At 44.4% G+C, this 20,160-nt stretch overlaps 1 protein-coding gene and 1 long non-coding RNA gene across 6 annotated transcripts in view; one reads left to right on the forward strand and one right to left on the reverse strand.

Moving 5' to 3' along the window:
* Positions 1-9,227, reverse strand: part of LOC140621073 (uncharacterized) — a 34,800-nt gene extending 25,573 nt beyond the window's left edge. For 2 of the 4 annotated variants that reach the window (XR_012020788.1, XR_012020789.1), the window contains exons 1-3: positions 8,804-9,227; positions 5,993-6,112; positions 410-613 (exon numbers count right to left, since the gene is read on the reverse strand). This is a non-coding gene — a long non-coding RNA (uncharacterized lncRNA). The remainder of the gene's footprint in view (positions 1-409; positions 614-5,992; positions 6,113-8,803) is intronic. The other 2 variants (XR_012020787.1, XR_012020786.1) reach the window with 2 other exon arrangements.
* Positions 9,228-9,264: 37 nt separating this feature from the next.
* Positions 9,265-20,160, forward strand: part of PIK3AP1 (phosphoinositide-3-kinase adaptor protein 1) — a 118,738-nt gene continuing 107,842 nt past the window's right edge. For both annotated transcript variants that reach the window (XM_072805861.1, XM_072805860.1), the window contains exons 1-2: positions 9,265-9,411; positions 18,965-19,381. In XM_072805861.1, coding sequence (XP_072661962.1) covers positions 9,399-9,411; positions 18,965-19,381 — 430 coding nt within the window. In that variant the 5' untranslated portion in view covers positions 9,265-9,398. The remainder of the gene's footprint in view (positions 9,412-18,964; positions 19,382-20,160) is intronic.

The raw sequence follows: 20,160 nt of genomic DNA on the forward strand, positions 1-20,160 counted from the left end.
ATATATTTAACGACTATAGCATAAAGTAAGGGTCAGTTGAGAGGAGAATAAAATGGCAAATTTCTTACACTCTAGAAGAAGCAGTAAAACATTAACTCTAAGTAGATTGTAAAAAATTAAGGATGTATATTTTAATTCCTACAATGACCTTAAAAAGGTATGGCTAAATAGACAATAAATAAACAAATATGGAATCCTTAAGTATATCCAATTAATGAAAATAGACAGGAAAGGAGGTATAGAAGACCAAACTATGGGGGGAACAAACAACAAATAAATAGTAAAATATTAGACCTAACCCTGTCCACGTTAATTATTACATTAAGTGTAAATAGACAAAATATTCCAATTTAAAGGCAGAGATGGCCAGAATCAAAGAAAAAGAAAAATGTAACCATGTGCGGTTTACCTTGGAGATATAAGTGAAGTATCAAGATGTGAGTAGGCTGAAAGTAAATGGATGAGATTCCTGGGTGGCTGAGTGGTTGAGCGTTTGCCTTTGGCTCAGGGTGTGATCCCAGGGTCCTAGGATCGAGTCCTGCATTGGGCTCTCTGCGGGAGGCCTGCTTCTGTCTGTGCCTTCTGTGTCTCTCATGAAAAAATAAGTAAATATCTTAAAAAAAGAGAGAGAGAAAGTAAATGGATGGGAAATTATGCTAGGTAAACAGTGAGCACAAGAATTATAAGATGGCTATATTAGCATCAGATAAAGTAGATGTCAAGCAGAGAGAAGTACCATAAGTAGATGAAAGTATTTACAGAGTATTGGGTTACTTGTGTGGCTCAGTCTGTTAAGCAACTGACTCTAGATCTTAGCTCAGGTCTCAATCTCAAGCCATGAGTTCAGGCCCCACATTGTGCTCCATACTGGGCATGGAGACTACTTTTTTTAAAAAAAGTATTAAGGGGCACATAGGTGGCTCAGTCAGTTGGGTATCTGCCTTTGGCTCAGGTCATGATCCTGGGATCCTGGGATGGGGTGTGTCAGGCTCCCTGCTCAGTGGGAAGTCTGCTTCTTCCTCTCCTTCTGCCCTTCCCCCTGCTATTTTGCTTACGCTTTCTCTCTCTCTCTCTTTCTTTCAAACAAATAAAGTCTTAAAAAAAAGGAAAGATTATTTACTAGAGATAAAAGGCATGATTCATCAGAAAGATGTAACAGTTTAAAGTATATGTGCTTAATAATGCCTAAAAATGGAGGTTCGGGAACATGAAAGAAAAATTGACAGAATTAAGAGAAGAATTAGAAAATTTCTTTTTTTTTTTTTAAAGATTTTATTTATTCATGAGAGACACACACGGAGAGGCAGAGACACAGGCAGAGAGAGAGAAGCAGGCTCCATGCAGGGAGCCCGATATGGGACTTGATCCCACAACTCCAGGACCACTCCCTGGGCTGAAGGCAGGCGCTAAACCGCTGAGCCACCCAGGCATCCCAGAATTAGAAAATTTCTTAGCCACAGTTGGACATTTGAACATACGTCTCTCTGCAATTGATAGAACTAGACAAAAATTAAAGATGTAGAAGATCAGAATAATATTATCAGTCATCTTGAGTTAATTGACAATATAGCCAACAACTGCAGAATACATATTCTTTTAAATGCATCTTGTACACTCATCATGATATAAGCTGGGTCATAAAATGAATCTAAATAAATTAAAAAAGTTGAAGTCATACAGAGTCTGCTTTCTGACTATATAATGGAATTAAACTAGAAATTGGTAACAATAAGATACATATTTATATATCTCCAAATATTTGGATATTGACTCACTTTTAAATAACCCATGGCTCAAACAAAAAACCACAAGGGACGTTAGAAAATATTTTGAGCTAAATTATAATGAAAATAAAACATCAAAATTTGGAAGATGCAACTATAGCATTGAATTGGGGGAAATTCATAGCTTTAAATGTTTATATTAGAAAAGATAAAGGGAATAAAATTAATCACCAAAGTTTCAACCTTAGGAAGCTAGATAAGAGCAAAGTGAACCCAAAGTAAGCAGAAGGAAGGAAATAATATTGAGCAGAAAGCAAAAAAGTAAAAAAACAAACAATAGGAAAATTAACCAAAAGCTGTTTCCTTGGAAAAATTAAAATTTTTTTTTTTTAATTTTTATTTATTTATGATAGTCACAGAGAGAGAGAGAGAGGCAGAGACATAGGCAGAGGGAGAAGCAGGCTCCATGCACCGGGAGCCTGATGTGGGATTCGATCCCGGGTCTCCAGGATCGCGCCCTGGGCCAAAGGCAGGCGCCAAACCGCTGCGCCACCCAGGGATCCCCTCCTTGGAAAAATTAATGAAATTTAACAAACATCTATCTGAGAGAGAGAGAGAAGACACAAATTTACAGTATCAAGAATAAAAGAGGGACTATCATTCCATATCCTCTAGACTTTAAAAGGATAATAAGAAAATATTAGGAATTACCTCATATCAGTAAAATTTTAAAACTTAGATTAAGTGGACAAATTCCTTGAAAAGTGCACCTTACCAATACTGGCACAGATAGAGTACCAAATCTAAATAGCCCTATATCTTTTGAGGAAATTGATATTGCAAAACCTTCTCACAAAGAAAAATTTAGGCCTGGATATTTTAATGGTTAATTCTACCAAATACTTAAGAAAGAAATAATACCAATCTTTCTTTATTAGAAAATAAAAAATCAAATACTCCCAAATGTGTTATAAGAAGCCAGATTAACCCTGATATCGATAACTAACAAAAGATATTACAAAAATAAAATTACAGATCAATACCTACCTTTAACACAGATGCAAAAATCTTTAATAAAATATTAGTAAATTGGCAACACATAAAAAGGATGATACATCATGATCTAATGAGGACTTATCCTAGGCATTCAAGATTGGTTTAACCTTTTAGGAGCTTGTGGTAGATTTAAGGGAAAGAACTACAAAGCATCAGGTCAAGGAAAGAATTTCTACATTTTAAAGACCTTTTTTTACTGGTGGTTAAAAACATAAGTGGTCAGATAAAGCTTTAAGAAAACCCCCCAAAAACAAAACCCCACCAGACCAGGAATTAAGACTTGAATTCTAGTTCTGGTATTACATTCAACTCAACGTATAATGTTAGAAAGATTGCTTTGCCTATCTTGGCTTTGGTTTATACATGTGTCCAATAATGACCTCTTAGGGTCTTTCCCAACTGTAACACTCTGAGAGTCTATGAGGCCAAGTCCTAAAATTTTAATCACAGCTGCCTAGACTTTCTGCTTCAGCACCTCAGAAGGCAGAAGTAGAAAATGTGCAAGATATGCTTTCATGCACAGATGAAGGCACCATCTGCACGTGGCTTACTTAAAGTGCTGAGGGTTCAAGGGTGACCTTGAAAGCACCCAAGTATCCTCAGGAGGTACTTTTAATTAACTCTCTGCAAGCATCCAGTGTATCATGGTGCTATGGAAAGACCATGGAATTTGAACTCAGACTGAGCTGCTAAATGATCCTGGAAAAATTATCCAACATCTCTGAATCTTAGTTTCTTCGTCTGCAAAGTGGAGATAATACATGTGATGCAGAATTATTGTGAGAATTAATTGCAAGAGCATTAGGAAGTCTGTGGATTATGGTCAGTGCTCAGTAAATGCTAGCTTCCATTCAATATCAGTAAAAATTAGGTTTGGCTACATGTGGCAGGACATGTAAATAACCACATCTCAAATAAGACAGAGATGTATGTGTTTCTCTTTCATGTAAAAGAGTTCAGAGGGGGGACACCTGGGGCTTGTTTGGGTTCTCCATGGTCAGTAGGGAACCGGACTCTGCTCATCTTTCTGCTCGACTGTCCTTAGTGTGTGGCTTCTGTTCATTCAGTCACCTCAGAATCTAAGAGGGCTGTTGGATCTCCAGTCATCCCATTCATTTTCCTGGCAGGAACTAAAAGAGAGGAAGAAAAGCAAAAGGGAAAACTAAAAAGAGAGGGTGACAGAATTAAGCATCCTTTAAAGAACTTCTCTGGACAGTCAATGACTTCCATTTACAGCTTATTGGATTCTTCTAGGCTCTAAGAGGGTCTGGGGAATGGAATCCTGTTGCTCCAATGCAATTGGGATTCTGTTACTAAGAAACACAGAAAGAATAGATACTAGGGGGGCAACCAGCAATCTTTGCAACACTCCTTTTTCTTGTTACTGAGTTTGATTTTGAGTTGGGGATCATGGAACCAGCACAGAATAGCTGGCATGGCCTTTAAATCATAACACAATGGCAAGGGAGGCAGCTTTTGCTAACCAACAGATTTGAATTCAAAATCTAGTTTTGACACTTATTAACCAAGTGACCATGGGTCAGGTGAATTACTTTATTAGAGCCTCAGTTTCTCTACCTGTAAAATGGGCTCACAATAATATGGCTACCTTACTGGTTTGAGGTAAAGATTCATGAAAGCTAAGTCAAGGACAGCACTCTGAGCAGATTTGGCCACAGAGCAGATTCCCAAGAAAATTTTGTTTCTAAGAACTTGAGATTCAAGGCCATTGCTAAAAGTGGCCCAATGAAGAGCCCTTGGGTTATGGCATAGGGAGTGGCCATTTTGGTGACTAGGGAAGGAGGCCTCTCCCTCTTGCAAGAGAGTAGGCTTCTAGGTTTTGTTTATAAAACTACTTGTTCCTAAAAAGCTACAAATGTCCCCAGATACTCTGCACTGAGTCCATTGGGTTGGGCTGAAACGGTTTGAGCAGGTAGAAAGGAAAGCAGTTTTATAAATCCAGGGTGTTGATGAGGCTAAACCAGGTCCCTGGTATCCTGGAACTCTTTCTCCCTGCTCCTACATGTGATGGCCTACTGGCCTGTCCCATATAATTTGGTCTTCACATCCCGTGTGTATGAATGTGTGGAGTCTCTCTGAACTCTTTTTTTTTGTTAAGATCTTATTTATTTGAGAGAGAGTGAGAGAGAGCGTGCATGTGTGAGAGCACATTCATGAGCGAGGGGGAGGGGCAGAGAGGGAGAAGGTGACTTCCCACTGAGCAGGGAGCCCAATGCAGGACTCAATCCCAGGACCCTGGGATCATGCCCTGGGCTGAAGGCAGATGCTTAACCGACTGGACCACCCGGGGCGCCCTCTCTCTGAACTCTTGAATAAAGTAAGGAATGAGTCCTTCAGATGAAGGCTGTGGGGCCTTGGGCAGGTTACGTGATTAGTCTTTCTCTGTAAAATGAGTGGGTTGGCCTCGATGGTTTAAAAACAAACAATGATTGTTGGACATCTGCTGTGTGCTGGAGCCTGTGCTAGGTACTGGGGATGCAGTGGAGTCAGAGACATTGCCTGCCCACAAGGGGCTGAAGGTCTGATGGGACACAGAGGGAGGTAAGCAGGGAGGTGGGGCAAGCTAAGGCCCTTTCCTGATGCTCGTGGTTCATGAGCATAAGGTACTCCTGGCAGAGCCAGGGGGAACTTTCAGGGAGCAGAGCTACTGCCCTACCCACCTAAGACGGGAGGTGATGCCAGTGCAGGCCAGGGACTTGCGTGGCCCTTCAGACCACAGCAGGGCCTGTGTCCAGCATTTACCATATAATCTAGTGGGCAGAAGCACAGAGTCCAGAACCAGGCTGTTTGGGTTCAATACTCAGGTCTCCAATGTACTAGCTGTGTGCCCTTGGATAAAGGTATTTAACTTTGTCATCTATAAAATGTGTATACAATTTGCACCTTCCTTGTAGGATAGTTAAGAAAATTAAGATGAATTAGACTATCTGCTACAGCATATCCTTCCATCTTCACCTTTTGTCCTAGTAAGTGAGGTCTTGGCAACCAAGGAAAAAGGCTCTGCTCCTCAGGCCTGAGAGATTAGGAAAGAACATCTGGAAGATGTAAGAAACAGGGATTTCTTCCCCACCCTTCATCCCCCTATTCTTTAGATGACACATATTCATCTTTCTGGCCTTTCCTGTTTCCCAAGCCAAAAAGAGGGCACAGCGGCAGTCGTACTCAGGTTCTCCATTCTGCCTGGAACCCACCTGTGGGCCATCATTGGGTGCTGGAAGCATTGATTGCAGAGCTTGCCCCTAAGCCGATGTGCAGGGGTAGAGAGGGCCTTTCAGAGTGGCAGCCACCCTGTCCTCCACATTCTGCAAAAACTGTCAAATGGAAATGTAAAAACAGATTACACTTCCCTCAACTCAACCCCACTTGCTCTACAATGAAACTGGGTGGAATTGCCAGTATCAGGGACTGGGCTGGCATCTTACCAAGGGAATGTTGGCTTCTGAATCCCCTCTAGTCCAATTCCAGAGGTCAGTGCTGTGGAGCAGTAGGAGTGTTCAGAATTTGGACTACTGACCCAACACCAGAGACCTTGCCCACAACCGATGGATGCCCTCTAAGAGGTGTAAGAAATATGGAAATATTCCTTCAGTTTAAAGTTGTCCAGATTCTCTTGGTTAAGAGGCAGGAAAGGGCCTTCACTCCTTAACATCCAGAGGTGGAAGGAGAACCATGCATTTGGATAGTAGGGGTGTCAGGGAAAATGACCTCAGATGAGTATCCTCTGAGTAATGACTCTGAAGAGGAATACAGACTAGCCAGGTCCTTAGGCTCGTGGAGAGAAAGTTCAGGAGAGGTAGACAGTGTTCCAGCAAAGTTCTCTAAAGAGAGTATTCAACAGAGCCCTAGCATTTTCTGAGCTGGAATGCCCTCATTGTGCACAGGAGAAAATGGAGGACTTTTGGAGTCCTTTATATTAGAACTCATACTCCCAGACCCCTCACAGAGATCCACGTTGACAACCTTCTCCCCCAAATCCCCTTCTTTGGCCTTCTGCTTACTCTGGCCTGCCTCTCTGGTTACTCTAGTCTCTTCTGGCACCTGAGCATGGTCCTTCCCCCAGCTTCTACCCTTGAGGCCAAGGCTCCTGCTCTCTATCCCCTTTCTCCCATCCACTCATGCAGCTTCAACTCCAAGGGTGACATCCTGGCCAGTCCTAGGCTTTCCTCTCTCCTGCAAGGACAGAAGCCCTAGGAAACTCAACATTTCCAAACGTGGGCTAACCATTTTCCTTACTCTGATAGCTTTTATCTTGCACTGCCTATTTCTGACATCTTATATCTCCTTCCTGCAAGTTCAGTGATTTTCAGTGCCTGGAAGTTCCCTATCCTTCAGTCTCAAATCTAAGGCTTTTCAGGCCATATTCATTAATTCACTCACTCAAACACTTTCTGAGCATATTAATATTCTCTGGGCCAGAGTTGGCTCCAAGTGCTAGAGGTTCCATGGTGAAAATGGCAAGCCTGGATCCTGCCTCTGAGGAGCTTATAGCTGTGTGGAGGAGACACAAATTAGCATAAATAATCGCAGAAAATAGCTATATAATTTCTACTAAAGAACAGTACATAGGACGCCTGGGTGGCTCAGTGGTTAAGTGTCTGCCTTTGGCTCAGGGAATGATCCTGGAGTACCGGGATCCGGTCCCATACTGGGTTCCCTGCATGGAGCCTACTTCTCTCTCTGCCTGTGTCTTTGCCTATCTCTTTCTGTGTCTCTCATGAATAAATAAATAAAATCTTAAAAAACAAAACAGTACAGGGCTGTCACAGTGCATGATGGGGGTAGGGGTGGAGGAGGAGGTGTGGCTAACCTGATCTGAAGGCCAGAGAAGTCCTGAACGTGGGGAATGGTATAGCAGGATCCGGCTCATCTCCTCTTTCAGAATTCTAGGCCTGTAGTAGGCTGAATAATGGCTCATCAAAGATGTACACATTCTTACCTCCAAAACCCACGGGTATGTTACATGGCAAAGGAGATTAAGATTGTAGATGGCATTAGGGTTGTTAGTCTCCCTTAAAAAAGGGAGATTTTCCTGGATTATCTGTGTGGGATCAATGTCCTTAAAGTAGAAAAGGGAGGAAGTAAGAGTCAGAGAGAGATGTGATATCCTAAACTGGGTCAAAGAGATGTTGCATTGCTGGCTTTGAGGATGGAGGAAGGGGGGCATAGACTAAGGAATGTGGGTAGTCTCCAGAAGCTGAAAAAGGCAAGGAAATGGATGCTCTTCTAGAACCTCTAGAAAGGAACCCAGCCATGCAGACCCCTTGATTTTAGCCCAATGTGACTCCTGTTGGACTTCTGAGATCCAAAACAGTAAGAGAATAAATTTGTGTATGTGTGTGTGTGTGTGTGTGTGTGTGTGTGTGTGTGTGTTTAAAGATTTAATTTATTTATCCACGAGAGACACAGAGAGGCAGAGATACAGGCAGAGGGAGAAGCAGGCTCTTCTCGGGGAGCCTGATGCAGGATTCAATCCCAGGACCCCAGCATCATGGCCTGAGCCAAAGTCAGAGATGCTCAACCGCTGAGCCACCCAAATTTGTGTTATTTTAAGCCACAAAATTTGTGATAATTTGTTATGGCAGCTATAGAAAATTATAATTATAGGCCTGAGCCCTGATATTTCCATTCCTAAATCCACTTCATTTATTTTCACCTGGGCTTGAACCCTCTCTTTTCATCTCTGCTGTCTGAATCCATCTTCTGGACCTTGCATTTTTGAGGACTTCAAGGGCACGAGGCTGCTCAGATCAGTTATAGGAGCAGACGAAGGTAGAGAGCAAAAAGCAGGCAAGTGAGCGCAAGGGTCAATGGAGAGCTCTAGCTCTGGACTCAGGCCTGCTGTAACCTCAGAGAGGTTATCCACTCCCTGTGGGCATCCCAGCGAGGCGTTTGGCTCGTTTCTTCAGCTCAAACACCAAGAGAGGAGAGATGCCACCTCAAAAGCATAAAAGGCAATCAACTGTATCATGCATTTATCGCAGGAGATCATCCTCAAGGCTTACGTGCCATCAGGAGACCAGGTCCAAGGAATTACAGAACAGTCACTGGAGGGTAGTCAAGGGCGACGCCAAGCAGCCAGGGCCAGGTGCCAGGGAAGGGGCTTCTTCCCCTTCCTGCCTCCTCCCCTTTCCTGCCCGGGGTGGGGGTGGCGGCTCCGGGAGAAAGCCCCGGGGCGGGAGGCGGTTTGGGCAGCTGTGCGCAGATACACCCCCGCCCCGGGTCACCGAGGTCGGCCAGCTCCCCCTGCCCCCGCGCGCTGCCCCCGCCTAGGGCTGCCCTTGGGTGGCAGTCGGGCGGGTTTCTCCTGGAGTCCCCCGGCGACGGTGCGCGGGGGCCGGGCCGTGCGGGGAGCTGGCCCGCGGCCGGCCGGCTGGGGGGCTCTCACTTCCCCTCCCCAACGGCCGCGGGCGCAGGTGCGGCGGGCCGTGCCCCGCGGCGGGGCGGGGCGGGTCGGGTCCTGTGGACACGCCCCCGCGGCCGGTGCTCGGCGCCCGGCGGGAGGAAGCGCCAGAGCCGCCGCCGGTGCCGCGCGGAGCCCGGTGCCCCTGCCGCGCCGCGCCCCGGAGCCCGCGGGGCAGGTGAGCTGCGCCCCGCGCCATGGCAGCCTCAGGTGCGTAGGCGGCCCGGCCCCCGCCCGAGCCTCCCCGCCGCCGCCCGCTCCCGCCGCCGCTCTTGCGCGCGGGACCTGGACCTGTGCCTTGTGCTCCCTTCCCAGCCGGCCGCGCGGTTCTCTTCTGCCCCCGCTTGCACCTCCCCTGCCCCCCGTCTTTTGAACCTCCGCCTCTCTCTCCGACTGGGCCTGGTTGCTCCTGAGGCTCGTTGCTCCTGTTCCTCCAACTCCGCGCGGCCAGGCGGGGAGCCGGCTCGGCTACGCCCGGGAAATACTCCTCTTAGGCCCCTCGGACCGATAGGGGGCGCGCAGGTAGTCCCAGGTGGGCGCCGGGGGATCGCGGGAGGCCCTTGGGCCACCTTCCCGAGCTGCTGCTTCCTCTGCCCTTCCTATGCTTTTTTTTTTTCATGTAGAATTTCGATAAGAATCTAAGAACACCATTCCGTTAGCTTTAGTTTTCTTATGTCCTTTGCAGAACTTTGGGGAGTGGAGAAAAGTGAAGGCCACTGGGTAACCTACCCATCAAAAGGTGCCAGGAGTCTTTTTTGAGTCTTGGGTTCTTCTCTGGTCACGGGTGTGGACATTTGCCAAAGTTACTCACTGTCTGAGATCCAGGATGAACCACGAAATGATGATGATAATAGAGACAATTAAGAAGCACTTATTATGCACTATAATAGTTCTTGTGCATCTGCATGTGTTCTCAGTGATGAGCAGGACAGCCTGGTCTCTGCGCTCGGGGAGTTTACAGTCTTGGTAGGAAAGCCATACACAAGTAAACAGGGAATCAGTAGATGAAATTAGTTACTGTATCTGCAAGTGGGTTTACTTGTATTTTCCTCACTCATTTTATGATTTAGTAGAAGTAACATGTATAACCAGGATGTAAACGCCTCTTGAAAACTAAAATCTAGTCAGCCAGGAGAAGATACTGTTCTTGAAGGATGTGGGCAGATGCTAGGATGAAGAGCCAGCTGTCCCCATATCCCCTGAGGTCTAGCCTCCTAATGGTGCTTTGGAAGCAGGAGTGGGGTGGTGGTGGTGAAGAACGCCAATGGTAACAGTTCTATTAGATTTAGTAATGCAGGCTTATTCTTTAAAGGAAATGGGAAAGTAGATAGCTTTAGCCTTATGGCCCTCAAGTGGGGCTCTGGAGGTTAGAAGAAGCTGTATTGTGGTAACAGTAGGCTCATAGTCCACACGTTCTGTTCGAAAGCTGATGCAGAGTTGTCTAGAGGAAAGTCATTCATTCATTCAGCAAATATTTATTTCATGCCTACTGTTCCTCGGCACTGTTCTAGGTGTCAGGTGTATATTTAGTGATTAAAACAGGCATAAGTCACTTTCCTGTAGAGCTTATGGGACATGGGGGAAGGCAGACAATGCAATGCGCTTGGTAAGGAAAGTACATAAGAGCAGTGGGAAAACAGTAGAGGAGGTAAAGGGGGTTGGATTTGTAATTTTAAAGAAGGTAGCCAGGTTAGGCCTCATGGAGAAAGGAACATTTGAGCAAAGATCTGAAAGGTCATGTGGGGGAACAGTGCTCCATTCAGAGGAACAGTAAATGGGGGTATATGGTGTATTTAAGGAACAGGGAGCAGGTGGTGGAGTAGGTGGGTGATTGGACAGAAAGTAGGAGATGAGGTTGGTGAAGCTTCTACCTCTTTCCATGGCGGAGAACAGGCCCTGGGCTGTTAAGTGCAAGAAAGAGCAAACTGGGAGAAACTACACAGAGGAGATAGAGGAAACCACCGTTGTTTAGAGTCCTGTGTGCAGGACTCCAGTAGGGCCTGGCCCAAGGCCCTCCTAGAGGAGTGTGCTCCCATTCAGATGGGGACTCTAGCACAGTGGCTGACTCTGGGGCTATTTATGGGCTCTGTAGTGTGGCTTCTGCCTTCACCTGTAATGGTTGGTGCTGTCAAACCCTCCTGCTATCAGCATACGCCGTGGTGAGACATTGCTTCAGGTCCTGCAAGTTGGGAGTTGGGCCTCTGAGGTCTCTGGGGCTCTTTGAGGTCTGCAGGTTCAAAGACCCATGGTGGCAGTGAGAGTGCCTCTTGACAATATATTACAGGGTCTAGAGTCATCTAGGCCACTCTTCATGTGATCTTCTGCTTCTCGTCTTCCTCCTCCCTCTTCCGTTCACCCCCCCTTTTTTTTTTTAAATTTTAAACAGTTCTATTCAGATGTAGTTCACATACCATACAATTTGCCCATTTAAAGTATACAATTAAAAAAACAAAAACAAAAAAGTATACAATTCAGTGGCTTTTTAGTATCTTCACAGATATGTACAAACATCACCATGGTCAATTTTAGAACATTTTTCTCACCTCAAAAAGAAACTCATTTTGAGAAATGAGTGAAGGGGTATAAATTTATTAAATAGAACTTTTTTTAAGAAAGAGAAAGAAACTGTATGCTTTGCCTCTTGCCCTCTTTTTCCTTCTTCCTGCCTGGCCCTAAGTTTTATGTGTGTGTCTCCGGATTTCCCTGCTCAGGACTTCCATATGAATGGGATCATATGTATGTAGTCTTCTGTGTTTTCTTTCACGTAACATAGTGTTTTTTAGGGTTCACCCAAGTGGTAGCACGAGTCACATTCCTTTCTAAGGCCTAACTGTGTAGTCTTTTAAAATTTCCTTCTGCTGAAGGGTAAGCATTTGTATTTTATGTTATTTTAATTTATTTTTATTTTTTAAATAATTTTTTAATTTTTATTCATTTATGATAGCCACACACAGAGAGAGAGGCAGAGGGAGAAGCAGCCTCCATGCACCGGGAGCCCAACGTGAGATTCGGTCTTGGGTCTCCAGGATCGCGCCCTGGGCCAAAGGCAGGCGCCAAACCGCTGCGCCACCCAGGGTTCCCTTAATTTTTATTTTTTAAAATATTTTATTTACTTATTCATGAGAGACAGAGAGAGAGAGGCAGAAACATAGGCACAGGAAGAAGCAGGCTCCATGCAGGAAGCCCGATGTGGGACTCGATCCCAGGACTCCGGGATCATGCCCTGAGCCAAAGGCAGACGCTCAACCACTGAGCCACTCAGGTGTCCCAGTATTTTATTTTATTTTATTTTATTTTATTTTATTTTATTTTATTTTATTTTATTTTATTATTTTATTTTATTTTATTTTTATTTTTATTTTTATTTTTATTTTTATTTTTATTTTTATTTTTATTTTATTTTATTTTATTTTATTTTCCAGTATTTTATTTTTTTGAAAGACATCTTTGCTTATCGAAATCAAGGAGAATCTTGGCTCCCTGTTTTTGAAAGAGCTTGGGGAGCAGGATTAAATGAAATGGAATCAACCTACCCTGGAATGTTCTCTAGGCTCCTGATGGCATCTCTTGCATTTACATATGAGACAGAGAGAGAGAGAGAACAAAGAGGCCCTAAGTGACTTCCCCAAGTGATCAAGTCTGTAGCTGGGTGAAGAGCAGAATCTTTTCCTCCATATGTCAGCCTTCAGATCTTTGAAGAAAGCTTGCATACCTATTCCTATCCTTTTTCTCCAAGGCTTCTCTTATCTTCAGGTTTTTCTACCATCCCTAGACTTATAGGATAATAGGGTTTGAAGGTACCTTTAATTTTTTGTGATCTTAACTCTGATCTGATTCTTGAGGTCCCTCAATACTCTGGTCAAGTCTCTAAACTTGAAACCTTTAGAGTCCTGAAGCTCTTCATGTGAGTCATCACCAGACCCTTCTGGATCCTGGTCACCTTTTTTTTTTTTTTTAAAGATTTTATTTATTTATTCATGAGAGACACAGAGAGAGAAAGAGAGAGAGAGGCAGAGACACAGGCAGAGGGATAAGCAGGCTCCATGCAGGGAGCCAGACGTGGGACTCGATCCCGGGTCTCCAGGATCACACCCTGGGCTGAAGGCGCGCTAAACCGCTGAGCCACCGGGGCTGCCCCCTGGTCACCTTTGATAGCACACATCCTTCTTTGGTATGGTGCTCAGGACTGATGAATGGGGAGCCAGAGTCACCTACAGATTTAAAGAAATGGTCTGGGCTGGGTAGTTTGAAAAGCTGCCTGGCACTTCCCTGTTCTTTTCTTAGGTGGATTCTGAATCTTTCTAAGGAAGCTCTCTTTCAGTCACTGTCTTTCTTTCTTTCTTTTTTTTTTTTTTTTTTAGTCACTGTCTTTCTTAACCACTACTGTCATTCCCTGGTGCCACCAGCCATCGATACCTCAGCTGTTACCCATGGCTTTCTCCTATAGCCAAACCTGTTCAAGTTCTACAAGGACGAGGGCCCATCCCCATTTCTGTTTAGGATTTATGGACTCCTGTTGGTTCATGGGATTTCATTTTTCTTTTCTTTCTTTTTTTTTTTTTTTAAGAGTTTTTTAATTTGAGAGAGAGAGCACATGCACAAAGAGGAGGAATGGGAATGGGGGAGGGAGAGCAGGTCCCCTCTTCCCCCACAGCAGGGAACATGACTGAGCTGAAGGCAGACACTTAATGGATGGGACTGAGCCGCTCAGAGGCTCCTGTGGATTTCATTTTTCTTAATAAGCAAACAAAACAGAATTGATTTGGCACATATGAGGAAATGACCTAAAGTTACAGGCAGGGAATTATCCTTGACAAAAGGGGTGTCCCCTTTGCAAGAAAGAGCTGCTGACGAAGCGTTTGGTCTTGTGTTGTTATCCAGCACATCACAGAGGAACTTTAACTTCCACTTTGGAACTTTTTTTAGAATTTCCCCAGCTTTCAGTTTCAGCAGAGGAGCAAAATTCAAGAAGGTGGTAGATTTCATTGTCCTCATTTACGCTGAGGCAAAATTTGCTTAGACTTAGTACACTGGCCCCCAGTCACACCGCAGGTGGGTGACCAAGTGGGTTGTGAAGTTAACGAGTCTGAGGCACGAACCACTTCATTCTCGTTACTTTTGCTGAAAGGAGTTGGGAATGGGTGGGTGTCAAATTTTGCTACAGAACCCCAGGAATGAGACGTTTTCAATATGTTGTCCATTCAGAAGAGGCTAACCCCTGAAGTGTTTTTTATTTTATTTATTTATTTATTTATTTATTTATTTATTTATTTATTTATTTATTTATTTTTAATTTTTATTTATGATAGTCACACACAGAGAGAGAGAGAGGCGGAGACATAGGCAGAGAGAGAAGCAGGCTCCATGCACCAGGAGCCCGATATGGGATTCGATCCCGGGTTTCCAGGATCCCGCCCTGGGCCAAAGGCAGACGCTAAACCGCTGTACCACCCAGGGATCCCCTGAAGTGTTTTTTAATTTAAATTGTATTTAAAAATTTTTATTTTAGAAGTTTTAGATTTCTTGAAAAACTGTGAAATATTAGAGTTCTCATATCTTACACACCCAGTTTCCCTCGTTATTAATATTTGCACTTTTTTTGATGACTAGAGGTCTTTAACACCCAGTAGACATTGCCTTGTGCTGTTAACAGAGAAGCAGGCCGTGTTGAGGCAGGACCCAGGGTGAAATGAATACTCCCTCCCTCAGTGACCCCAGAACTTGTCATTTGAAATTATTGGTTTGCTTAGGGTCACTGTCTCCTCATAAAAGTGGCGTACATTGCTCATGGCCATGTGGTCAAGGCAATCTAAAGTTGCTAATTTTCTTTCTTTTCTTTTCTTTTCTTTTTAAAATAGTTTGTTTATTTGTGAGAGACCGAGAGAGAGAGAGAGAGAGAGAGACAGAGACATAGGTAGAGGGAGAAGCAGCTTCCCCCTGTAACTTGTGTTACACAGGGGGAACCTGATGTGGGACTCCATCTGAGGACCCCGGGATCCCGACCTGGGCAGAAGGCAGATGCTCAACCACTGCCTTTAGAGGCCACCCAGAAGCCTCTAAAGTTGCTGACTTTCTGCTAAGTCAGTTATTGTTCTAAATCTGAATTGCCTTTTTTTTTTTTTTTTTAAAGATTTTATTTATTTATTCATGAGAGACACAGAGAGAGGCAGAGACATAGGCAGAGGGAGAAGCAGGCTCCATGCAGGGAGCCCGATGTGGGACTCGATCCCAGAACTCCAGGATCACTCCCCGAGCGGAAAGCAGATGCTTAACTGCTGAGCCACCCACACGTCCCTATTTTTTTATTTTAATGATAGTCACACACAGAGAGAGAGAGAGAGAGAGAGGCAGAGACACAGGCAGAGAGAGAAACAGGCTCCATGCACGGGGAGCCCGATGTGGGATTCGATCCCGGGTCTCCAGGATCGCGCCCTGGGCCAAAGGCAGGCGCCAAACCGCTGCGCCACCCAGGGATCCCTGAATTGCCTTCTTAAGAGTACCAATTATATATACTCTTAGAAATACTTTTCTCTCTTCCTTATTTCTTTACCATCTATTGAAGACATCACCAATGGCTTTGCCACTAATGTATAAGGCCCTCCTGGAGATCTTATTCTTCTTCTAGCCCATTTGTAAAAATTGTTGACATGACATTTGCTAATATATTTATCTGTATAGGTGGGGGGTGTTGGTGGCTACTGCTTTTTACATTGCACTTTTCACTGAATTCTGCACAGATTGCTAACATTGCACCCTTACTATTATAATGCAATGCAAAGTGTTATGCACACCCATATGTATTAACACTTTACATTCAGAACAGCATTTACCTCTGAGGATAAACCAACCATGTAGGAAAGAGGGGCAGAAAGAAGGTAAAAGTATTCTGATGCCTTTACTCTACTTTTCTCAGTATGAGCTCCATAGTTATGTTGCTTTGCCAATTTTATTCCTTCCATGGTTCTGAAATTATTTCTCCATTAAAGTACAAAGAACTGTGATTCACAGGGGAGAAAAAAAAGATCAGCAAAGATTTTATTTTATAGAAGGCTGCAGCACTGGCTTCCATATATTAAAATCTTGCCTTTAATCTGCTTAAACTTTGGGACCAGTGTAAGCATTCCTAAAATGGATTGTTTAATTCACGGTTGAGAAACTAGACCACACTCAGAATTGAATTTTCTGCAGAGCCACAAAGGTCAATGGTGTTGTCAGAATTGCTGACTGCCTCCTACCCCTCCCGCCACCACCATATTGCCTTCTTAAACAGACTTCTTTTAAAGTTTGCACAACTCCCCTTCAAAAGTACTCCCAATGTGCTCCTACTGAGAGCCTGTTGGATTTTATATTAGCACTGGATTAGGGCTCCAGCAAAGCAGAGACTCCAAAAAGAATCCCCAAACTTTTTCCTTACTTGCTATTTTTAACAATTTGGTAATATTATCCCTGGGGATGTCAGAACTGTGTTGGGTTTACATGTTATATGTCATTGTTTATACTTTGAATATGGTGGAAAATGGGATAGGAAGGGGGAGTGCTCCCATGATGTTTTCAGACTTTATAGCCTCATGTCTTGCCCCAGGTCTGCCTTTGACCTTTTTGCCAGGAACCACTCAATGAAAAATGGTCCAGGGCTGATATTTAATTTGATAATCCACAACTTAGATAATTCTGAAGCTTCACCGGACTTGAGCACCTTCCTTCTCAGAATGGGGAGGAAGGATCCCTGTTGTATTGTTCCAATGAGTGGAGACTCCTCTATGCTCACCCCTTCCAAGTCACAGAGAACAGTTTGTTGAGTTAGTGGAAGATGAGACCTCCTCTAACAGTATGTTAAGAGCCAAACTTCTTTGAACTTTGTTAATTGGAAGATATGCTTTATGACTTGTAAGATTCTTTAACTGGGCTTTAAAAATTTTTTTTTAAAAATTTAAAAAAAAGATTTGATTTATTCATTTGACAGAAAGAGACAGAGAGAGGGAGGGAGAGAGAGGAAGGACAAGCAGGGGGAGGTGCAAGGGCAGAGAGAGAAGCAGGCTCCTCGATGAGCAGGGAGCCTGACTTGGGTCTTGTTCCTAAGATCCTGGGATCATGACCTGAGCCGAAGGCAGATGCTTAACCGACTGAACCACCCAGGTGCCCTTACTCATAAGAATCTTGACCGAGGGATCCCTGGGTGGCGCAGCGGTTTGGCGCCTGCCTTTGGCCCAGGGCACGATCCTGGAGACCCCGGATCGAATCCCACATCAGGCTCCCGGTGCATGGAGCCTGCTTCTCCCTCTGCCTATGTCTCTGCCTCTCTCTCTCTCTGTGACTATCATAAATAAATAAAAAAAAAAAATTAAAAAAAAAAAAAAAAGAATCTTGACCAAATCCCTGATGGGAGGCAACAGGTGAGACGTGAGAAGACTGGACAGGGAACCAGAACAGCCAGAGGTTCAGTCCTGGCTTAGTGATTAGTTTGCTTAGTGTGCATTTAAGCGAGTCCCTTCATCTTCCCAGATGAAATGTCTCTTTTATCTGTAAATGAGGAATTTGGGCTAACTGATCCAGCAAAGCTCTTTTAAACTCATTGCTTCTCTGAGGCTTTGGACTCTGTTTCTGGCATTTATGCTTTAGGAGAGGAAGAAGAAAGCCTATGTCACAGCCCAGGTGTGGTGAGGGACACTTTACCGATGGTATTGTGTAGATCAAAGCATTAATTCAACTGCAATTATTGTTTACATTCATGCATTGTTTCTATTAATGTGAGACGATAACAGCAGCTACCAATTAATGAGGCTTTACCACAAGCTAGGCACTATGCTTAGCACTTTATATGAAATAATCTAATTTAATTCTCACAAAACACTGATAAGTATTGCCATTATAAATCCATTTACCAATGAGTAAACTGATGTTCAGAATGTTTAAGTAGCTTTCCAAGGTTACACAGCTGATAACTCAGAGCTAAGATGCTAACTCTAGCTACTTGATACCATACCTATGCTTATACCCACTGTATCTGGGAAAGAGCTGGGTTCTGGGGCCAAACTGTCTGAGTTCAAATTCTGACTCTGTCAACCATGGATTTTTTTTTTTTTAAAGATTTTATTTATTTATTTATGAGAGACAGACAGAGAGAGAGAGAGGCAGAGACACAGGCAGAGGGAGAAGCAGGCTCCATGCAGGGAACCCGACGTGGGACTCGATCCTGCGTCTCCAGGATCACATCCTGGGCTCAAGACAGGCACTAAACCACTGAGCCACCCAGGCTGCCCCTGTCACCATGGGTTTCATGTAACCTGCCACCTCTCAATTTTCTCACCTTTAAAATGGGTCTAATAGTATTCTGTACCTTATAAGGTTACTGTGATGAATAAATTAGTTTACCAGGCAATATGTATAGAAAAGCATCTGTAACATAGTAAGCTCTCTATAAAGTGCTTGCTCTTGCTGTCATCATCATTGTCGTCAATTTATTGCCATCGTTACCATTTTATACTGCGCCAGCTGTGGGTTGAAGAGCATGCCAGCAGAAGTGACAGTGATGTAAAGCTCTAAAATGGCATAGTATCTTCAGGCAGAGACAGGGAGACGGGGAGACTGGTATGGCTGGAATGCAGACTGTAAGTAGGGAAAGAGGTTTGACAGCTATCCTCGGGGCAGACTGTGAAAGACTGTGGGTGCCAGGACCCCTGTCTGGATGGTTTATCTTGCAGGTCACAGGAGTCCTAGAGAGAGCAGGTATGTTAACATGCTTCTGTGCCTCATTCTTGTTCAGGGGTGGTTGGAAGATGCGACATCCTCATCGTCTACAGCCCAGATGCTGAGGAATGGTGCCAGTACCTCCAGGACCTCTTTCTGTCCAGTCGGCAGATCCGTAGCCAGAAGACGCTGACTTACAGGCTGAGCCCTGAGGCCTCCTTCTCAGCCAAGGACCTGAACTTCTTCCTCAGCTCGCGCTGCGTTGTAGTGCTGCTGTCTGCGGAGCTGGTGCAGTGCTTCTACCAGCCGGCCCTCCTGCCCCTGTTGCAGAGAGCCTTCCATCCTCCACGTCGCGTGGTGCGGCTGCTCTGTGGGGTGCCGGACAGTGAGGAGTTCTTGGACTACTTTCCAGATTGGGTGCACTGGCAGGAGCTCACCTGTGATGATGAGCCTGAGACCTATGTGGCAGCTGTGAAGAAGGCCATTTCAGAAGGTAAGGGTGTCTTCTCAAGGAAAGATAGTGACCCCTTGGGACACCTGAGTGGCTCAGTGGTTGAGCGTCTGCCTTTGGCTTGGGTCATGATCCTGGGGTCCTGGGATGGAGTCCCACATTGGGCTCCCTTCAGGGAGCCTGCTTCTCTCTATCTGCCTTTCTCTGTGTCTCTCATGAATAAATAAATAAAAATCTTAAAAAAAAAAAGATAAACAAGCCTTTAAAAAAAAAAAAAAAAAAAGAGTCATCCAGGCCCCAGGCATTTCAGGTGAGACAGCTTTCCCTGCTTTTGAACCCCTTCCATTATATCATCATTGACCTTAAGATTTTTGTGGAAAATGTATCACTTTGGATAACATGTTTACAGAGAAATACCCTTCTTCTCTATTTCCCACTAGCCTAGCTTCTGTCTTTTGCCCTGTTTCTCCTTTTAAAGTGGGAAAATTCTGGTCCTCTCTGCCAGGGCTAATGACTTCAGTGGCCCCAGGAAATGTGACATACGGTCTGATTAACGGTAGCGGAAGACGCGTTCTGGGATGGAGGCATGTCACAGCTCTTCTTCCTCTTTTGCTTTCTATTTTTGCCTCACTGTGGGCTATGAGTGGGCTATGTGTTTATCTCTGTTCTCTTGCCCTTTGATATCTTATATCCGATGCCAGAAAAGAAGCCTAGACAATTATGGGTTGATTTAGCTATGCTCAATTATCCCTGCTGTGACTTGGGCATTAATGTGTCTCATTCATCCCATCTTATCTGATTAACTGAATCAAGAATTCACT

This window comes from Canis lupus, chromosome 29 (assembly GCF_048164855.1).
Source record: "Canis lupus baileyi chromosome 29, mCanLup2.hap1, whole genome shotgun sequence".
In the NCBI taxonomy this organism is placed as follows: domain Eukaryota; kingdom Metazoa; phylum Chordata; class Mammalia; order Carnivora; family Canidae; genus Canis; species Canis lupus.